The following is a 20,827-nucleotide window of genomic DNA, read 5'->3' on the forward strand; positions in this document are numbered from 1 at the left end:
TCTTCGATAGACCAGGAAATTGCGTGGTCTCGCTTATAACAAATTTGGTATATAGCTGGGAGTATTGGTTGATAGTCAACTGAATATGAGCCAGCAGTGTGCTCAGGTGGCCAAGAAGGCCAACAGCATCCTGGCTTGCATAAGAAACAGTGTGGCCAGCAGGGCTAGGGAGGTGATTGTCCCCCTGTACTCGGCTCTGGTGAGGCCGCACCTCGAGTACTGTGTTCAGTTTTGGGTCCCTCACTACAAGAAGGACATGGCAGTGCTCGAGCGAGTCCAGAGAAGGGCAACGAAGCTGGTGAGGGGTCTGGAGAACAAGTCTTACGAGGAGCGGCTGAGGGAGCTGGGATTGTTCAGCCTGGAGAAGAGGAGGCTCAGGGGAGACCTCATCGCTCTCTACAGGTACCTTAAATGAGGCTGTAGCGAGGTGGGGGTTGGTCTATTCTCCCATGTGCCTGGTGACAGGAGAAGGGGGAACGGGCTAAAGTTGTGCCAGGGGAGGTTTAAGTTGGATATTAGGAAGAACTTCTTTACTGAAAGGGTTGTTAGGCATTGGAATAGGCTGCCCAGGGAAGTGGTTGAGTCACCATCCCTGGAGGTCTTTAAAAGACGTTTAGATTTAGAGCTTAGTGATATGGTTTAGTGGAGGACTTGTTAGTGTTAGGTCAGAGGTTGCACTAGGTGATCTTGGAGGTCTCTTCCAACCTAGATGATTCTGTGATACTCTTGCAATGTTAAAATATTTTGCAACAATACTCGAAACACTGAAATCACTAAGAACTGTGACATTTATGACTGCTTGTTCAGATTAGTTGGGTTATGTGTTTTTTTTTTTGTGTGTGTGTGTATAATATCTATTTCCCACACACAAGCAACATCTTAAAGTTTTCAGTCTCCATCATATTAAAATTTAGCTTTTGATCTTAGATCTTAAATTCAGAAAGGAGGAGTGTCCTCAGAACAGAGAAGGGGGGCATAGACCTTTTGAGTTCAGTTTCTGCTGAGATGCTGTCTGCATTTCAATTAAAGGTGAGGACAGTTCAAAGAGGTTAATACTGAGAATGTTTAATATGGAAAAGAGAAAAAAGCAGGTTGGGGCCGGGGGGAGAGGAAGGTAGAATTTATCAGTATTTTTAAATATCTGATGGGAGGTGTAAACCAGACTGACTCTTCTCTTTATTGCCTAATAACAGGACAAGAGACTGTAGCCACAATTTGAATTTTGGTATATCATATAAACATTAAAAAAATAATAAAAATTATGAGAGCAGTTTAACACTGAAATATAGGCTGGCCAGAAAGAATGTAGAGTTTCCACCTTTAGAGATACTCAAAACCTGTGTACAATCCCCGATACTGTTGGAGAAGGAATGTTAGAGTAAGCTCTTTCACGAGCTGTCTTCCAACCTCAGCAATTCTCTGATACAGTGGCCTGAACTGTGTTTAGTATGAAAAAATTCAGTGCAGAATTTTATGGAATCTGTGATCACACCGCAGCATGTGCATAGTCATTTTGGGAGTGTGGGGGTGTGTACCACAGAAGTGTCAAGTATTTGTTTTAGGATCGTGCAACTATGTGATAACGTAAAGTTAATTACTTTTCAATTTTGCATTTTAGAATAATATGCTTGCACTTCTCTTCTGAATTCTATTTATTCTGAAGAAGTCTCCCAGAGCTAGATTCCCACCTTATGCAAACAATGGAGTTTCACTGAATTTAACAGAGCTAGTCTAGTGTTAACTGGCTGAAAATCTAATCCTGAGCTTGTATTTGGGTCAAAATTTAGAAATGTTTACTCAGAACAGAGGTGTGATCACTGTTCCCGAGGTTCAGTACAGAGTCTACAATAAGTCTTCACACAAGTCAAAGTCATACAATGTCATCTTTGTATCCTTCTGAATCTGTGCAAACTCGCCTCCTCTTCCGTTCACTCAGTTTCTTAGCTATCACAGCCATTGGTGTGGCATACTGTGACTCCTATTCTCAGCTGTGGTCTCTCTGTAGCATCCTCAAACATACTTTTCCAAGCAGAATTGTTTTTGGTGCATAACTGCATTTGGCATTTGACAGTCACCCACTCATTCTGATATTATGATTAAAGTGATCATACATTTTTCTTATAGCAGAGCTAGTCATTTTTATTCCTGTTTGAAGACTAAGATGATGCTTACAAAAATAAGAAAATTATGGCTTGCATATTCATTTTTTAAATATGTTCTCCCAAATTTTTCCTTCTACAGAGCAACAAATATAGGCATATAATTTCAAGCACACAAAAAACACTAAGGACCATCGCAAGCTAGTCTACATTTCCAGTGGGGAAATGATCACTGTGGATTGAGAACAGCGTATGTGCAAGTGCTTTCTCACTTGGAAAAATCATTATATTTAACAACAACAAAAAAGCACTGGGCTGGAACAAGCTGTTAGGACAGTGGCTAAAGAGATAAGAATAGAAGCTGCAGTACAAGAAGCATGTTTCACTAGCTAATATTTTCAGTAACTCCAAGTAAATACCTTATTAGCCATGCCTTCCCCAATGTTTTCCTCCTCCATTTTATCATTTCTTATTTAATGCCTGACATTTTACTTCAGTACTGTAAGTTGACTTTAGTTAAAATGTCCCAATATTGCAGATCCATATGAAGAATCAAGAATTCAGGAAGACATTAAAAGAATAAACAGAATTAGTTTTCTTGTATTTCTAGCTGAAATGTATAACAACTGTCTATATTTCCACCCCATTTTAATAGAAGAGAATAATAAGGTACAGTGTTAAAGATGTGTCACTTGATACTTTACATTGTTGAGTGATCTGCTTCTGAAAGATGTAAATCTGTTTTGTTTTTAAAGGTGTTATATTTCCTTGTTTGTGATTACATAACATTAGCAAACTGAAACCTTGCAGAATCAAAAGCAAAGAGATTTCAGTCTGATGATTTACCTACTTGGCATCAAAATTACACATTGTTCTTCGCAGGAAGTTCTTCCTCTACAGGATACTTGTAATGCAACAAATATGGTCATGAACACATCCTTTCTAATATAATATGTTGCAGAGAGAAAAAGGAACAAAAAACACATTTGAATACTGATTGCAAAAACATGTAAAAAATAACCTCTCAATTCTTGTAGATGAATGAAAACAGACTATTATGACTAACAATTCTTAGTTATAAGAAAGAATATTAAAAAATAAAGAGTGCAAAGAAGAATTTTTAGCCAAATTTCAGTTATTACTAGAAGTATGGAGTGTAGAAGTTTCCTTGCATAATTTACATTTCTATCTGAATATTATGGAGCAACCTTTTATTCTGACCTGTGTATATATTTATAAAGAACTTGTGTCTTTGGAACTCCAGCATTTAATCTTTCTTTCTACTGAAATTCCCCCCTTGAGAAGAGAGGGAATCTTCTTCTTTACAAATTAACGTGATGACTGAATTTTTCGGCTTATTAACTTTGATCAGTATCTCCTTAGTATCTCACTAGCATATGAAGCAATACGCCAATCACCTCAAAAGATGAGGAGATAAACTGGGTTTTGGCTTTTCCTTTGAAATCAAGCATTGACTTAAAATAAAAGCTAGTGTGAGGAGTTTTTTGTCTGTTATGGGAAAATTACACATTTTTCAGATCGAATTCAAAGACGGATATACCACCTTTATTGTGATCATAAAACTAAGCTGAAAACAATGAGGAATTCAACCAAGAGTAAGAAAAATCGGGTTTTCCAGAGTTCTTTTCTACCTTTCAGAAATAGATTCTACATTCCCAGATAATTACTAATAATTTTCAGGAGATGTCATAAGTGATAAAATGTAGAAATAATGAACTCTAACAAAATATGCTATCAAGAGATGTATCAAAACAACAGGATAAGAGAAAACCAGTCAGCTGATTTCTGAGCCTGAGAAACTGTGAAGCAATATTGAAGATAAGAACTACAAATTAGACCAGCTTGTTCCCTGACTCCTGAAGATAGGCACAAATATGGCTAGGGATAACTGGTGATGTGTTCTGGGCTTCACAAGAATCATCTTGATAGTGATGCATTTTATTTACCCTTTTCTGAATGGAAACAAAGAAATGGTTCTCCTTACAGACATTTCATGTTGTTAACCAAGTAAACGGATACAAATTTTATTGAAATATCTATTCATTAAAGTTTTGGAGATTAATAACAAGAAGTCAAAGCACAGTAATAAAAAAGTCCTGAAGTTTTAACACATATGCAAAAAGATGTCTTAGATTTGTATTCAATCTGTCATATGCTTTGTAGTCACAGGAGCTAGTAGGTTACTAGGCTAGAAGTAATTTTATCTGGCAGTTTTTTCCTCCCTTTCTATTGCTGCAAAGTGGTATTTCAAGTGGAAATAAGGTAGGTGCCCATAGATTTCTAAGTTTCTGAATAACTGAACACCTAAAGTTAATGATAAAACTTTGTTGTTTTTACTGTAGGAGAAAGCTTTAGAAGAAATGGATGAGTACGCCCAGATAAAACATACAGATTTATGTACAAATTTTGCTTGTTAATCTACATCTTTCCTTCCTTAACTACCATTCCATGAAGATCGAAAACTATCAATCAGCTAGTTACGAAACTATGTCTGGAATTAACATCTCTACAGTGCTTCGGGATCTTCTCATGAAGAACACTATTAAAACAGAAACATTTTATTTTACATAAACAAACACTGAATACATACAAATCAAGCCTCGCACCACTATACTGAGCAAAGGATCACATACTTCTGATTACATTCCCTAAGTTTAGGTACTATTCTGACCTATGACCTCTGCCTCATCATTTGGGCAACTGAGGTCATACACCGCAGAAGGCTGATGTATAGTTGGATCAGAAAAGGCTATGTTAACACAAAGAAGTATAAACCTCAAAACAAACAAAAGCCCAGCTTATCTAGTATTCAGCATCTATTTTTAAGTTAACCATGATTATCTAATATTTTTATTTTGTTGTTAGTAGCTCTGCTCCTTAGTGTGATTTGTATAGAATTGGTTGCTCCTAATTCAAATTCAACTGTGCTCATTATAATTATGGAGGAATAAGGGTTTCCAAATAAGCTTCGCTCACCAACAGCCCAAACTCTTCTGCTCAGTCAGCAATTGTTAAAAATGCAGGTCTGCTCCCTAGGAAAGGAAATGTTTTCCAGTCTCTTGCATTTCTGTTCCACACATTCACATGCACACACACTTGCTACCTTCATGACTACTTTTATTTTAGAGACACCTAGTGGAAATTCTGATTTGTTCTGGAGGACAGCAATGCCTTCTCATTCCCAAGTGATTTCAGTTGTATTCAGACTTATTTACCTCTTTAAACACAGTAAATATTTGTCTTGTCACACATACACAAACAAACTAAACTAAAATACAGTGCAGTATTTCATACTAATGTGAAAAGTTTGGGATGGAAAAAAAACGTCATTTTTTTCTTAAATACACACCCAAAGAAAGGAGTAAATATATCTAGTTTTTAATTTTGTTTTAATTACTATAAAAATAGTACTTTGTTTTTATAAAATTTCTTTCTTCAGGACATCGAATATTATTCATCTTATTCACCAGATTTGGTAATTTTGCCTCTGTATCTCTTCTTAATTATAGATCTGAAATGGGTGCTTATTTTGTCCCCATTGTTTCTATAGATACAATCATCCTGATGACTTTGAGATTCAGTGGAGTGTTTGGACCTAGCTAGCTTTCTTTGTGTCAGTGGAATTGTTCTATATGTAAAAAGGTACACCCTTAAGAGAGGAGGAAAAAAAGGTTTATAAGCAAACAGATAAAAATAAGAGTCTTCATTTGACTATCACTATCCTGTGATTTAGCAGAATGTTTTCTAACCCAGTCAACCTCGGTAAGTCTCAGGAGCCTAAAATCAGTTGCATGTGTTGCAGATTTCACATGCTTCCTATTAAGCATGGAAAATTTTTCAAAGCATTGGGACATTCAATGGCTGCATTTAATCTGTATGGGCTCTTGACTTCTCTTTAAAGCTGTAATCTTCTCTTCAACTAGCTTTAAAATATTAGTATTAAAAGAAGAGCAGTGGAAATATCAGTAAGTATTTTTATCCTGTGTCTGTTTGGAAATATAGCCATATCCTATGTTCATGAATGTTCCCTCTAAAATCAGTATTTCTAAATATCTGTAACAGCTCAGCACTTCCAGACTTTTCTTTTAAAATCACTTTATGCCCTAAAGTCACATTAAACACAAATTTACCAGAAACCAAAGTATTTCCTGTCACACTTCTGTAGAAAGACAGTGCAAATAATTTTTTTCTCATGGTTTCTCGCATCCCAGAAAAGTGAGAAACTCCTAGAAACAAATACAGCTTTCATAATTGCCCACATTTTAAGACCTTACAGGAGCAAGACTACAGGAAAAGGTATGGTCATGTTGTTTATTTAAAGGAATTTTAAAATTGGGAAAATTTGTCTCAAAATTTTCCTATTGTTTACCATGATAGAGATAAGTATTCCACATTTTTCCTCAGAAACAACAACACAACTCACAAAAACTAAATCCATTTTGTACAGATAATCTTACAAGGCAAAGCATGAAGAGAATAATTATGGCAAGAAAAAAAAGTGTTTTTTTTTTTTTAATAGTTATGAGGAGGAAAAAAAGTAAGAAGGGTGCTTCTACAAGCTTAATCTAGTTCAACATCAATTCCACAATAACAAATCCCATTTCCACATTCTCAGGTAAATTAAGCAATTAGTGTCTTTTTCCTCCCTGCTTTCCTCTGGCTCCCTCTAGCGTCTCAAAGTGTATATTACATTTAATGCTCACTAAGTAAGCAAAGACTTATTTATTCTTATTTATTACTTATATTTTCAAATTAATGATATTATGATGTGGCCTTATTGTCGGACCTAGAGGTTATAACATTGGTTTATAACATTTCATCTGGAAAAAAAACCTGTACAGCTTTCAAATCCATTAAGACAGATGACAAGATGTTGAATTTTGCCATGCTTTAATTCCAGAATATAACAAGTAGAGACTTGTATCATCTGTTTAACCTATAGCAACTGGTGAAATTGTAATTTTTTTTTTTCCCCCTCATAAGAGAGTCTATTTAATCAACAGCATCCTTCAGTCTCCAGGAGCACATCCAGTGGTGAACATAACCCTAGCTTATCTTTGCAAAACAATAGCTCCATTGACATCAAATGTAACATTTTTCATCAATATTTCAACACAGTATACATAAGACAATAAATTCTCACTACTTGACAATTCTTCCCTAATGTAATCTAAGCTAATGCTGTTTCATATTTCAGTACGCAACATCTGTCAGTGTTGCTAAACACTGATTGCACATACTCATCTCAAAAATATGCCTTGATTGCTAATTGAGAACAGATGAATACTTAAGTTCATAGAAGTTATTTTGCTGCTGATTCTAATAAAAGGGATAGTCCTTTGAGGGAGATGAAGATAAGAGAAATGGAGAAATTAGTTGCTGGATTCTAATAACGTAAATAAAGACTGAAATTATTATACCGTCTGAAAGGTTAATAAATTAGCAAATTGGCATTTTTAATGAAAAATAGATAAGAAACAGATCTAGTTTGTTAAAAAAACATTTCTGAAATTCTTACATAGTTTTTTTAAATGCTTTTCATCAATAAATTTCAATTTTTATCATAATCAAAGCAAGACTTATTTTTAGGAATTTACAGTTGGAGAAAATAAGATACTGACATAGAAGTTAGCTACATAATGTCTCTGCATAGACCAGTGCCCAAGTCTGCAATGGAACACGACATTTCCGGAGCTAGCACTCAGTTAATTCCCCAAGCCAGAATAAGCTATCTTCAACAAAACAATCAGAAAAACTCACACACACAAACCACAAAACCTCCTGTAATAAATAACTATGTTTAGGTGAAATGGAATAGTTTTCCTGTCAGATTGAAAATTAGGAAAAGAGCTGGAATAAAATGCAAGTATTCTATAACAACATGTATTCCCCAATTATTATTTTTACAACTAGCAACCAATGACTGTTCACATTTGGGGAAAAAAAAATAAAATCTTATTTTCTTCAGAAGAGATTCTTCCCAAGCCTACATTATTCAATGCCTACACCCTTCTCCTTTGCATACTTTTCCATCTGTGAATTGCTCTTGCCTTCCTTGTGGAGAACCAACAGTCCAGAAAAGCCGATCTCCTTTCCTCCAGCAAAGGATAGTGATCCCTTCAAATCCTCAACCTCAAATTACATTATCTTAAAAATGTTATGATATCTAAGAATAAGTTGCATGATTTATACAACTAAATCATTGTTTTTAAAGGAATTGTGATTGCTGTACACATACATATATGATACATACAGATTGCATAATCAATATTTTTACCATGAAACGGTAAGTGTATTTAAATGATATGCTGGTAATATGGATATTACTTTTATGGCATATTTTTTCTACTGAAATAACAAATATGATGTTGAAAGACCCATGACCCTCTTTGAGCATGAAATATAATTAAGGTGTTTGTGTCAAACAGTGCTAAAACGTACATAACAGTTTTTCTTATGGGAGCTTCCAGCTATCAATGATTAAGAAGAGTCTGTCAAAAATCATTTAAGTTCACAGGCAGAATTTGCAATCCCCAAGAAGTTCCAAAGAGCATAAGGAATATTTGGTTTATCTATTGGGTTACTTGGTCTCATACAATTATTTCACTTTCTTCATAAGCATCTTCTGACTACAAAACCTTGCTGACATGCCAGTTAACAACACAGGCTTTAGAGGGTAAGAGTTCTTTTTTTAAAAAAAAAAATAAAAAATTAAAATAAATTAACTACTATCAGGGCATTTTGCTTTCAATGTGACTACTACAGAAATCCCCAGAAGCAAGCCCAGAAAGAAGATGCCTTTGTAAGCTTTCCCATAAGATACTCCATGCCCGTGTCTGCCACTTGTAGTGATACAACCTAACCAGACATCACCCTTTCCACTGGAGGCCTATTTTTAGGGTTTACAATTTGCCTACATAAAATCATTTGTGAAGTAAAGCAGTGTAAGAAGTTTCATCTCTTAAGATTTTAATCTTATACCATTAAAAAAAAAAGTCTTCTGAAAGTTGAACTGCAAAGCTAGTAAGAAGATAAAAGTTTTAGAGAAATGTGTTTTGAAATTTCATGAGCTTTAAAAGCTTCTTTTCCTTGTGTTTACTTACCCTTACAATGTAGCCAATAGACAAAGACTATAATTACATATTTTTTTTAAAAAACATTGCTATTTTATCTTAAAGCAGGTACCTCAGGGAAACATTCTTAGTGTAAGCATGACTTTGATGTTACCAAAACAGAGACACAGCAAAAGTAAGCCACCATACTAGTTACTGAATTAAAACAGAAAGTTAGCTGTTGTATTAAAACAGACAAAGTACCGGCATTAAAGATAAACTTCTTTGCACCCTACTCCCTCCCTGTGCATTTCAATATCATTTCAGCAAATATTAAGCAGGAAAATTCAGGAAGTTGTAGGCTTAGCAACACAAACTTCTATATAATAATAACTCTCAGTAATTTGTTAGCTCAGCTCTAATTAAGTCTTTCAGCAGAAAAGATAAACTCACAGGTGTACATTGCAGCCAACCCATGTTGGCTCCTCACAGAACATCTCACAGGCAATAGTTGCTTTATATCTGATACTTGAACAAGAAAAATACAGACTTGTGAACCTAAGGAAACCTCATTTGTTTATTCACTTCTTTTCGCCTGCTCACAACTTATTTACTATAAGTTAAGTAAGTTACTATTTTCAAGCGTAAACATTTGAAGCATAGAAGTTTACATCCCTAATGATCAATATCCCCCTCACACCATGGAAAGCCTAACTTTGCAGCTAACTGCCCTCTCATACTGAGCCCCCACAGCAGCTGCGTATTCGTACACCTGTCAGAAATTAAGTTTACCCTAGGAGCACCTGTCTGAAGGCTTGCAACGCGAGAGAGCTACCCTCACCTTCAGCCACACCTTCAATCTGCTGCTACAAATAGAAATGCTCTTTTTGCCATGCTTGAAGCAGGACAGATGGTTGAAAAAACTACCTGTACCTCATCATCATTAAGGGATAACTTCTGAAGGGTGGGTTTGCACATCTCAGACCTGCCCTGGGTGGGGTACAGTCGGGCCCTGCCTCTAACAGAGCCTATAGACCTGTGAAGGGGCTGGCAGGGTAGCTGTAGCCCAGATTTAACCCTATATATTTTTTCTCTAATTTCTATTTCTTCTCATTGCTCTCATCCTCCCTTAACCCCCCTCAAAAAAAAAATAAAATTGTTAAGGCGGAAAACTACCGTTTAAACTCTTCACCTCAGCGAGAGCCGCTGGGCTCTGACAGGGTGGCGCAGCGCGGGCACCGCTGGGCTGTGACAGGGCGGCGCGAGCCGCCCCTGCTCCGTCCGCTGTCCCGCGCCCGGGGCGGGTGCAGAGCGGGTGCAGCCTCCCCTGAGCGGGATAAAACCGGCGCTAACTCCTTTCCGCGCTCTCGCTGCTGTCGCTCGGTCCTGCCCTCGCTCGCGGTGCCTGGGAGCTACTGGAGGTAAGGGGCTGTACTTCCTCGGCTCCTGCGGTGCGCCCCTCGGACACCCTCCCCCCTCCTTCACCGCTCCGTGGGGGCTGGAGCTCCGCGTCCTGGAGCCGGAGGGAGCGGTGGTGGCCGTGAGGGTGTCTTGGGAGGGCTGGGGCCGGCGTAGTGCTTGGTCAGGATCCTGGGTCCAGCTTTGTACGAGCTCCTGGGAGTTCTGTTTGAGTAGAGTAGGCTTCTTCCAACTGCTTCTGGCCCATCTGTATGTCCCCTTCAATACCTGTACAGCTGTGTTACATCTGAGCTTTGGTACCTGGTGTTAGGTGTCCCATGTGAGTGTTCCCAGCCCAAGAAAATCAGGAGACTTGTGTATACGTTCCCCTGGCTGTGTGAGAGCCAGCTTCTTCCTTGGTCTTCCTGGGGAAAAGCAGTGATGTGAGGACACAGCAGGGCTGGAAATAGTAGGCCATGGAAATGGCAGAATGCTTTTGTGCTATTTTAGCAATGCCCTATTGGGTAGATGCAAAGTAGAGTAATTTATATTAAAGTAGAAACAAATTTGTTTTACAGTTGAGAATAACTCATCCTGTTTCTCTTGAAAATGGTTTTGGATACCAATTTTGCTCAATGGAGATAGCTCAATTAGAGCGTTACAATGCCATTGCTTTCATGTTTCTGTTGTGGTTACTTCTCTAGTCATTGCTAGGATTATTATAGCAGTGTTTTATTAATTGATCAGGGAATTTTAACACACTGATGCCTTTGGTAAAGAGCTATGATCCTTCGGAAACGTTCATTACAGAAACGGCTGTTGTGGTGAGCTAGTTCTGCTCACAAGGCTTGGGTTGGTTGGCAGGCCTGATCTCACAACAAGACTGGAATTTTCATTACATGTTCTTGGTGTTAAAGTTAGAAACTTACTGTAACAAGAAGTGCAGTCCATGCATTGCAATGCATTGAATCAGTTCTGGACTTTGATTTTGCTTCATAATAAACAGTGTCTTTGTACTTAAGCTTATTTGGCTGTGTACATATTATAAATCATTTAGACTTGTTTACACTAAACAGTTGCATGCCCCATAGCACAGAACACTGCATAGAGGCCTGTTTGGTAATAAAGAGTATTCAAAGAGCAGGATGGAAAAATAAGGAGTTCTTGAATTGCCATAGGTTAGAAGTCTTCATTATGATGCAATTGATTACAATGCTAATTAGTGATTATTACATCATTATACAAAAGCCGAAGGCTGTTGAAATGTTTTCGTTGTTTTATTTGCAGCATCTGATTCAAAGTTTGTTTGTTATTTCAACATTCTGAAGTACAGTGTAGCTGAACCAAAAACACCACCCTGTTGTTCAACAGATTTATCTTCAGTGACTTCAAGGTCACTTAAGGAAGACAAATTGAGTGACCAAATCTTTGATGAATGTTCACTGACTTTCGGTTTCAGATTTTTAAATTTTTCAGATTTAAAGTATCTTGACCTTGCCAGATTTTCTTTTCTGTTAAAATAGTGTAAATAAGAAAGAATTCTGTAGGCTTAGTTATGGCTAGTTTGTTACAGAATCTGTGGTATGTCATAAAAGTCAAAGTACATCAAATCTATTGTAGATTATATATGACTTTGCTTACATCTGTGTGAATTCTTGACATAGTTTGTTATTCTCTGTTTTCTGAGGCATAGAGGCCATAAACTTGGGGTTGGAGCTACCTTAGCAGATTCTGTGATGCTTGTGGGAATCACTGTTTCCATAAAGAACATAAATGACTTTACTCAAAAGATCTTAATAGGAAAGTCTAGGGAGCTGTCTCTTTGCTAGCACAAGGAAGCAGCACTTTTTCCATATGGAAAACTTACTATTTAATAAAGGTAGACATAGTTTAGTGTATAGAAAAGTTAAGGCTAAAACATGTCTTTTTGTCAGTTAGGTGCAACTTTGTAGAAATCTGAGTTTAACATCTGCAGATACTGGTGGCCCCCTTCTGTTACATATGCTTTCCTGTAAGAATCGGAGGAGTGAACTTCTCATAAAACCTCCCTGATTATATACCCACATAAGTAATACTTTTCACCATTTAAATATGAGTAACTCCACTGAAGAAGACTTAAGTGATGCTACTTGTATGCTTAAGGAAGTCCTACCTTAATTCAGATAGGACTAAGATGCTCAAACATCTCATTTCCTATAGGTCTTGTATTCGATAGGACATTCAGACAATAAAAAGAAATGTGATTTTTAAATGACACTTTGGGCTCCAAACACTTGTATAATGTACTTTTTTTTCCCCCAAAATAAACTGCACGTGCACAGGATCTCTTAATATGTGGTTTAAAAACAAGTTTGTTAGATTACATGCATTAATTGTTGTCAGACAATGTTTACACAGCTACTATATCCTTGGTTTTGTTGTTGAAGCATTTAATGACAGTGAAAGCAAGTGGATTTTTATATTTTTCCACGCATTTTGATTTTTTCACTTGGCTAAAGAGCATCTCGTGACATTTGTCTAGCAAGCTTTAAATAATATAACAGGTTATGGGGTAACACAGTAGCTTCAAGGAGGTGCAGGCTATTCTATTGTACCTTATTACAGTGTGTAGAGTACAAGGGTTCTGAGTTGCTGATGTTTTCACTGTCCCATTTTCCAGTTTAGGAGCAACATAAACTATTTTAATTAATATTGTGTCACCAAAAGGTTTTGAAATGGCCAATTGAATTCTGCCAAGATAGAGTCTTTTGATGAAAACATATCTTTATTGATTGTAGAAGAAGAAAATCATTCTTAAAATGAAATCCAGAGAAAAATCATATCCCTCAGAGAAAATTTCTGAGTGGCAGGCTGAGATTAACATCATAAAATTGAATTTGTGCTGCAAACCTTTGATGTAATCAGCAGCTGGGAGATGGTGTTGCCCTTACTGTGCTCCTTCTGATTGTGGTAAATTATTGTGTGGAATGAAATAAGTGTTTCTTGTGTCACTCGTTGAAGAAATACAAACAAGGTATTACTAGGTGGTTCTAGCTAGTTAAAATGGTCTGTATTGATTCCTGGTCTCGGTATCTTGCTCCCTTGGACTGTAAAGCGGCACCTTCACATGCAGGGGAGGTCTGCTGGTCACTCAGCAGTGACTCCTCTGGCCGACTGGTGTGTAGTCCTGCCGAGTCTCCAAGGAAGTCCCATTAAATCTTAAACTGGAAGTTAGTGGCAGGCTGGCAGGGCCTCCAGGATGAATGTGAGGGGATGAAACCCAAAGTCGAGAGAAAAGTGTGGAATAATGCAAGTTCTGGCAGAATACATTAGAACAAAGAGGTGGGAAATAGAGATGTTGATGACTGAAGTATTTTAATTGTTGCTCAACATCTGATTAGAGGTATTAATTACTTGAAATATAAAATCATTTTTTCTCTTGTATGCACAGACACAAGAATGCACATCTTAAAGGACCCAGTTATTATATCTATTGTGTAATGTGCTGAATAGTAATTGGTTTGAAGTTGTTGCTATTAACTACTTCAAATGTATTTCTTATCTTTGTCCTGTTGTTTAGTGTCACTTCTTTGGTTATCATTCCATTTTAATTTACTTAACCTCATGTCCTTTTCTTTTTCTACCATTATGCTCTCTGCTTTCTTCCCTGCAGCCTCTGCCTCTCTATTTTATTCCTATTTCTCACTTAAGATTTCTCATATTGCATTTCTTTTCTAATTTATTCCATTGCATGCACATGCACCCTGCTGTTTCACAAACTGCAAAATATTGTTGAGCTGTATTTTCAGATTAACAGATATAAGATTCTGAATAGTAACTTATGTAAATAGTAAAGTTGGGACCAGCAGCATGGGCATTGCGGTGTATCAGCAAGCTTACAAAGGCAGCATTATGTCACTTCTGCATCTTTAAAAGGTTTTAGCTCTAAGTGCAATGTATCTTAATTGTGGCTATTAGAGGGACTTGTTCTATATTGTGGACAGTGAGAGTGTAATCTTTTAGTTCTGGAACAAATATCTTTGCTGATTACTGGAGATAACACATCATTCTTAAGGAGAGTGCAGTATTTACAGGTTAAAGTAAATTCTGAGAAATTTGTGGTAGCTTTGACTTGCATTCTGTTTTGTTACATTTAAGTAAAATACTTTTTTTCACTAACTACAAAAATGTTAGAATGTCAGATACAGAATAGATGGGAATAGGAGAATGAGGTGGGTTAGGAACACGCAAACCTTAGGAATTTGTTGTCAAAACCTACCAGGCTCTGCTTAAAACATATTTCAGAACACTTTACCACAATGATGAAGCTAAAGAGGGTGAGATAGCTGACATGCTGTTTCATGTGGCCATGCAAATAGCATCTTGATAGATGCATGTTGCTTTTATAAAATTTTCAATAGTTACTTTTAATCAGTTTGGCCAACTTAACCTTCTCTAAATACTTGAATTTTGAATCCAATATAAACAGTTAGATGCTGCTCATCTCTTAATACTTTCAGGTCTGTAAACCAATTTCCGTATCCCCTCTCCCTCAACAACCCCCCCCCCCCCAGTTGTCATGCATTTAACTGGATTTTGAAACAACTGACTTTTTATTGTACAGGATGCAGAGAAAAAACAAAATAAGTAAAAATACAAAGCCAGAAAAGGTTTTCTGATGGGATGACTGTCATCTGTAGAGTGATTTATTTTTTTTGGGGGGGGGGGGGGGGTCCATCATTCCCTAAGTAAGCTATAAATACCTATTCATTACCTCTCATTATGGGATGTTTTGAGGAGGCTTTTCTGTCAAAACTGGTGTTTTATTACATGAACTGTTTGAGATTATATCTCAGGCAAGTTCACTTCCTAGTTCTAAGGACCTTGACACATTAGAGCTGAAGAATTCTGAAGTTTGCATTCAAAATTCAGGATGTCTTGTATGAGTAAGTGATTCCTATAACTGTAGCTAATAGTTTAATATTGTTCCAGGTATTTCATACAGAAAAGTTTCCTTTATGCTTTTGAATAAGCTCTATCTATAAACATAAATCCAAATAGAGAATGTAAGCCATAGACTTCAGTGGGAGCAAAACAGAACCCACATCTTTCACTTCAAATGGCTGTGAATATATGCTTAGAAACGTGTCCAAAAGCATACCACCTCCTCTTTGCAGGCTTAAAGTTTTTGATTGGACTTCTAAATACATTGCAGCTTCTGTAGAACTATAATTGTGTTCAGCTATTCAAATGGAAGATTTGATACTGTACAAATGGTCCAAAGTAGTTAAAATAGCACACCTGAAGTCCTTCAAGCTGTGCAGATTGGGATAATTTTCCAAGAGGCTTGTGCTGTGGTTCCAGTGTGAAATGTTCACAGAACTAGAGACAGCAGGGTGGAGATCTAACAAGTTAGAGGTGGAATGAACTGGAATGGCTTTAACTAAGAACAAGAATATTATTTTGACAGTCATGAGGGAGTACTTTTTGGCAGTGAAATGAGAGCAGGACAAACAGAAGTGTATTAGGTTGCAAGCAGGGAGAAATAGGGAGCTGGACTGAGGAACTTGATTTAAAGTTGGATTACAAGCTAATACAACAAATCAGATGTGCTTGAGTGGGCAGAGCTGGAGGAATTTAGCATGTGCTGATAAGCTTACATGCAGGCAATACATGCCTTTGGCAATATTTGACTTTGTGGAAACAGATTTTACCTTTCTAAAGAAATAGTCTGATTTATATGAACTTTTTTTGCTCTGTGTTATCACCTTCAGTAAATAGTTTTGATAAAGCTAATAGACAAAGAGTGTATGTGCATGTGTGCACGTAAGTATACAATATTTCTAGGGAAGTCATGGTATTCTTTGAAGAAAAACCTTTATGCAAAGTACTTTTTATCTTGTGCATTAAAATCCCTTGAACTAAAAAAAGTTAAGCAAGGGGGGGTAGTTAGGGACAGTTATATTAACACAAATTAATATACTCTATTTTCTACTTTTCTCAATCTTCAGCCACAAAGGGCAAACATAAAAAGGTCAAAAGGTTCTTGTAAACCTTCATTTATATAAGAGTAAATTTAGAATGATTTGTTCTTAGTGATAGCTGTTTATTAATTCCTTACAGTTGTGGTCTAAAACAAATGTGTACAAATAGATTGTATATTAGCAAATTCTAGTAATTTGTTTAATTTGTGTTGAGTTCTCTTATGCATCACTTACTCAGCAGTGGGTCTTCAACTAAGAATATGTATCTTGATTCTATATTTCTGATACAGGAAAATACAACTTACAGCTTCATATTCAATGCAGTACAAAACTGGGTTCTGCTACCTTATGGTGTTTTACACCAATTGAACGTTCCCATAGCACAAGTATAAATGACTATATGATATGCAGCAGGAAAAGAAAAAGCATATTTTAAAGACCTAGGATTTGACTTATCATTCAGATATTACCTTTGCAAGCACCATTGTATAAATGCTATGAAAAAGGTGAATTTTCTTTGCCTAGCCAATATCTAGAAATGTATCTCTAAAGTTTGGATAGAACAACTATTCAGGGCATAAAGCAAAAAAGAAAATTACTGTTTTTCAGGGAACATAACACTTTGCACGACTAGAAATTAAAAAAATAAATAGAAAAATCAAATTCTAAAGCTGAGATCAATAATATCTCACACTGTGGGCATACACCAAAGTATTGCTTTAAAAGTAAACTAAGTGTATTTTAGCCTAATAAACTCTTGATCTCATAATTCATTTTTCAGGTTCCTCTTCATTTGCCTTTGACGTTCTGGCTGAGTTTGCATGGACAGTCCTCCTGCATTGATAGGTTGCCATGCCAGACTTTTCAGTTCTTTTTCTCAGTGGCTGAGCTCTTCATCTCATGTTGTTGTCAGCAGTTAAGACCATTCCCATAGTTCTGTGTCACTTAAGGCTTTTATTAATAGTAGTAATAATTGTCTCCCTTCAGCTGCTATGGTGTTGAATTTAGCAATAGTTTGAATTAAATTTTCTTTAAACTTAACTTAAAAGGCTGCTTCTCTTTCCTTTTCTGCTTTGTAGTCTTTTCTGAATCATTGTAGGAACTGCGCTTTCATGCTCTTGCATGATTGTTATATTACTTCCTTTGGCTGTTATCTGCTGCCACATACTTTGTACTGCTCAGTTTCTGTCTCCTGAGATTTCAGCTTTGCTGTCTTCTCTTTTGGTTGACCTTTTCCATCTGTACTGTTCTAGCACCCTATTACTGGCACTGGTGTTTCATTTCACATATTTTTGCAAAGGGTGCAGGATATGGAAATAGTTTGCATTTGGGCTCAGGTAGACACCGCCAGTTTATTGTAGGAATTCTTCATGTGAAGACACAGATGATAAAGATATTGCTCATCTGTGTAAGTTTTTTAGTAACCAATACTTTTACATAAGTTGACCCAAAGGAGACATTTGGGTGTGTTACTAGTTTCTCTAAGAAGTCTTAACAGGACAAATATATATTTTTAGATAAGCTGACTATTTAAATATCAAATTATTTATGTTCAGATGTTTTCTCATTTTGAGGATGCCATTGGGAGTACTCTGTAAATATGTTACACTTATGAATGCATGAATGCAAAAAAAAAAAAGGAGGCTTGTGAGGTGACTATGAGACAGCAGTTTTCTCCCCAAGACTTTGTTTGAAGCAAAACTAGTACAGAATCCAGCTAGTAAGCTGACGTGTTTTTAAAACAAACATGCATCAATTTTTAAAAACAAAAAAAAGTAGAACTTGTTTAATGAGGAAGATCTTGTAAGTACTGTTGTCTGAACAGGCACTGTAATAGTTTCCTGGAAATGCAGTTCATAAGAATCTCATGACTAGTAGTCATTTTGGACAGTTCCAGTAAACTATTTTTTCTCAGTAGTGGTTGAAATCTATTACGTTGACAAATCTTTCAGACAAGGGACACATGAGTTAGGAAGAATGAACAGTCTTGTTCTACTACATGCTTACTAACTGCAGGTCTGCCCCCATCTTCCTTTTGGGTCACATCTCTAGGAGATGATGCTCAGTGGTTGAGGGTAGAATTTTTCACTGTCCTAGGTGTCATTTCTGTCCCTGACCCACCTCCCATTCTGTCCTTCTAGCACCCCATTTCTGTCTTCCTTTATCCTTCTAGGAACCACAGACTCTTTACTGACACCCCTGTTCCCCAGCCATCCCTATGCTCTAGTTTGCTGCTGAGCGTGAACAGCACTGCTTGTAGGAGGTGGAAAGTAGGCACGGTACACTCCACCAACAAAAACTTAGGACAAAAATAGTGGCATGTGCCCATCAGATCTAAGGCAGGTTGTGTGAGATGGTGCAAGACTCCTATTGCTGATATTTCAGTATTGTGATAGTACTGGTATCTAACATTGGTCCTGTTTGTTACTGCATAAATTTGAAATAGCAGCACATCACTGTCCCATTGTATATATAAGCTATTAATGGCTAGCTATTTCAATGAAAGTGTTAGTGGGATATTGGCAACAACTAGAAAATATTTCAAAATGTCATCAGCTTTTCTGTAGCTCCCCTTTTCAAATTTTGATTCAACTGCTTGATTGTGTTTTGCTTTTGTTTGTGTTGTTTTCTTTTTTTTAATCGCATGTGACTTAAAATCATCTTTTTTCTGTTTTCAGGTGCCAGCTATGAATGTACCAGTACAGGCTGTGGCAGTGTGGGGCAAAATTGCTCCCTCTCACAGCATCACTGCTATTATGATTACAGATGACCAGCAGACTATTGTTACAGGAAGTCAAGAGGGACAAATATGTCTCTGGGATCTTTCATCAGAATTAAAGGTTTGTGTCTGCCACATTGATGGATTGGAATCTTTTTTTATTACCAACAGTGGAATTATCCAGACTCTTGCACTTTAATAATTAAAGTGTGAGACTTGTTATAGGAAACTCATGAAGCAAAGTTATAAATGTTGAAATACCTATATGAATAACCTGTTATTTGCAGACTTCAGAAAACTTTTCATAGATGAACATTGACCTGCACAATTATAATTTGAAATTGTGCTGTGAGTTCTGCTGTTACTCACAGTAGTATAAAATATATGCTACTATTTTAGTTCATATCCTGTGAAGTGTCTTTTTCTTTAAACCAGTTGGTGAATGTGGCCTAACATTTCAAGATTAAACATCTATTTACAAAATCAGAGCTGTCTACCAAGTTAATGGGAAAACTTGTGAAAAGATGGAAGTAGTAAGATGAAATATTGGGAATACATATTATTGGTATAATTAAGCTGCAAACCTACTGGCTTATTGCTACTCTTTCACACTTATTTTCCTCAAAATGGAATGGAGTCAAAGCAATGCTAACTTTGGACTGTGTTCCTAGAGGGATGGCTTTGTTTGTTTTAGTTTTTGATGTCATCTGAGCTCAAATATAGCTTGAAACTTTAGTTTGCATTTTTAATGGGGCTACCTCTATCCTTTAAGATGACCTTTGCATTTAGTGAAGCTCATCAGAGTCAAAGGGGTTACTTAAACACAGTATTAAGCACATACTTAAGAGTTTTGCTGTATCAGTTCCCTACTTTGCTTTACCACTCTTGCTGTATGTAGTACAGCGAGGGCCAGTTTCTGTACATTACCTGCTCTATTACATTTGACACTCTGTAATCACTGTAGTCTGGAAATTGCTTCTTCTGAAGAATTTACAAAGACTGTACTTCATACTGCCAGTGTGCAAACTGCATAATCTGTGCACATTTCTGTGCATCCCAGAAACATCATTCAAGAACGTAAGAATATAGAGCACATTGGCCCTTTACTGATAACATCTACTAGTAGTATCTCTAGTTTTTAGATCTTGGTAGCTTATACAGAAAATGCTCTGTTTAAGTTAAACCATTGTATTATTCTCCTAGATTTCATCTAAAGAAATTCTCTTTGGCCATACTGCTTCTGTAACTTGTTTGGCAAAAGCAAGAGAATTTGAGAAACAACCATACGTAGTAAGTGCTACTGAAAATGGGTAGGTAACTGAATCCTCAATTATTCATTTCCTGAATCAAGAAATGTATGGCACATATAGGTTAGATTCTGCATTTAGCAGAGGGTTTTTAATCCATTTCCTCTATGCTATGAAAAGAATAGCATTTACTTATGATAATGACTGTATTTCTCATATATGATAGGCTAACTGGGAGCTAATGTCTTAGACAGCAGAAGGGTTTGCCAGTTTCAGGTATCTAGTTAGTGGTCAGGAGAATGAATTATTCAGAGGGTCAGCTAGGCTC

The 20,827-nt window shown here is 36.7% G+C and overlaps 1 protein-coding gene across 9 annotated transcripts in view; it reads left to right on the forward strand.

The window, feature by feature from the left end:
- The first annotated feature begins 10,048 nt into the window (after positions 1-10,048).
- Positions 10,049-20,827, forward strand: part of WDR72 (WD repeat domain 72) — a 126,096-nt gene continuing 115,317 nt past the window's right edge. For 3 of the 9 annotated variants that reach the window (XM_013177317.3, XM_013177319.3, XM_013177320.3), the window contains exons 1-3: positions 10,363-10,593; positions 19,212-19,373; positions 20,456-20,562. In XM_013177317.3, coding sequence (XP_013032771.3) covers positions 19,221-19,373; positions 20,456-20,562 — 260 coding nt within the window. In that variant the 5' untranslated portion in view covers positions 10,363-10,593; positions 19,212-19,220. Of the gene's footprint in view, positions 10,137-10,361; positions 10,594-19,211; positions 19,374-20,455; positions 20,563-20,827 lie in introns of those variants that run through there. The other 6 variants (XM_048060187.2, XM_013177322.3, XM_013177326.3 and 3 more) reach the window with 6 other exon arrangements.

The sequence above is a fragment of the Anser cygnoides genome, chromosome 11 (genome assembly GCF_040182565.1).
Source record: "Anser cygnoides isolate HZ-2024a breed goose chromosome 11, Taihu_goose_T2T_genome, whole genome shotgun sequence".
NCBI lineage: Eukaryota > Metazoa > Chordata > Aves > Anseriformes > Anatidae > Anser > Anser cygnoides.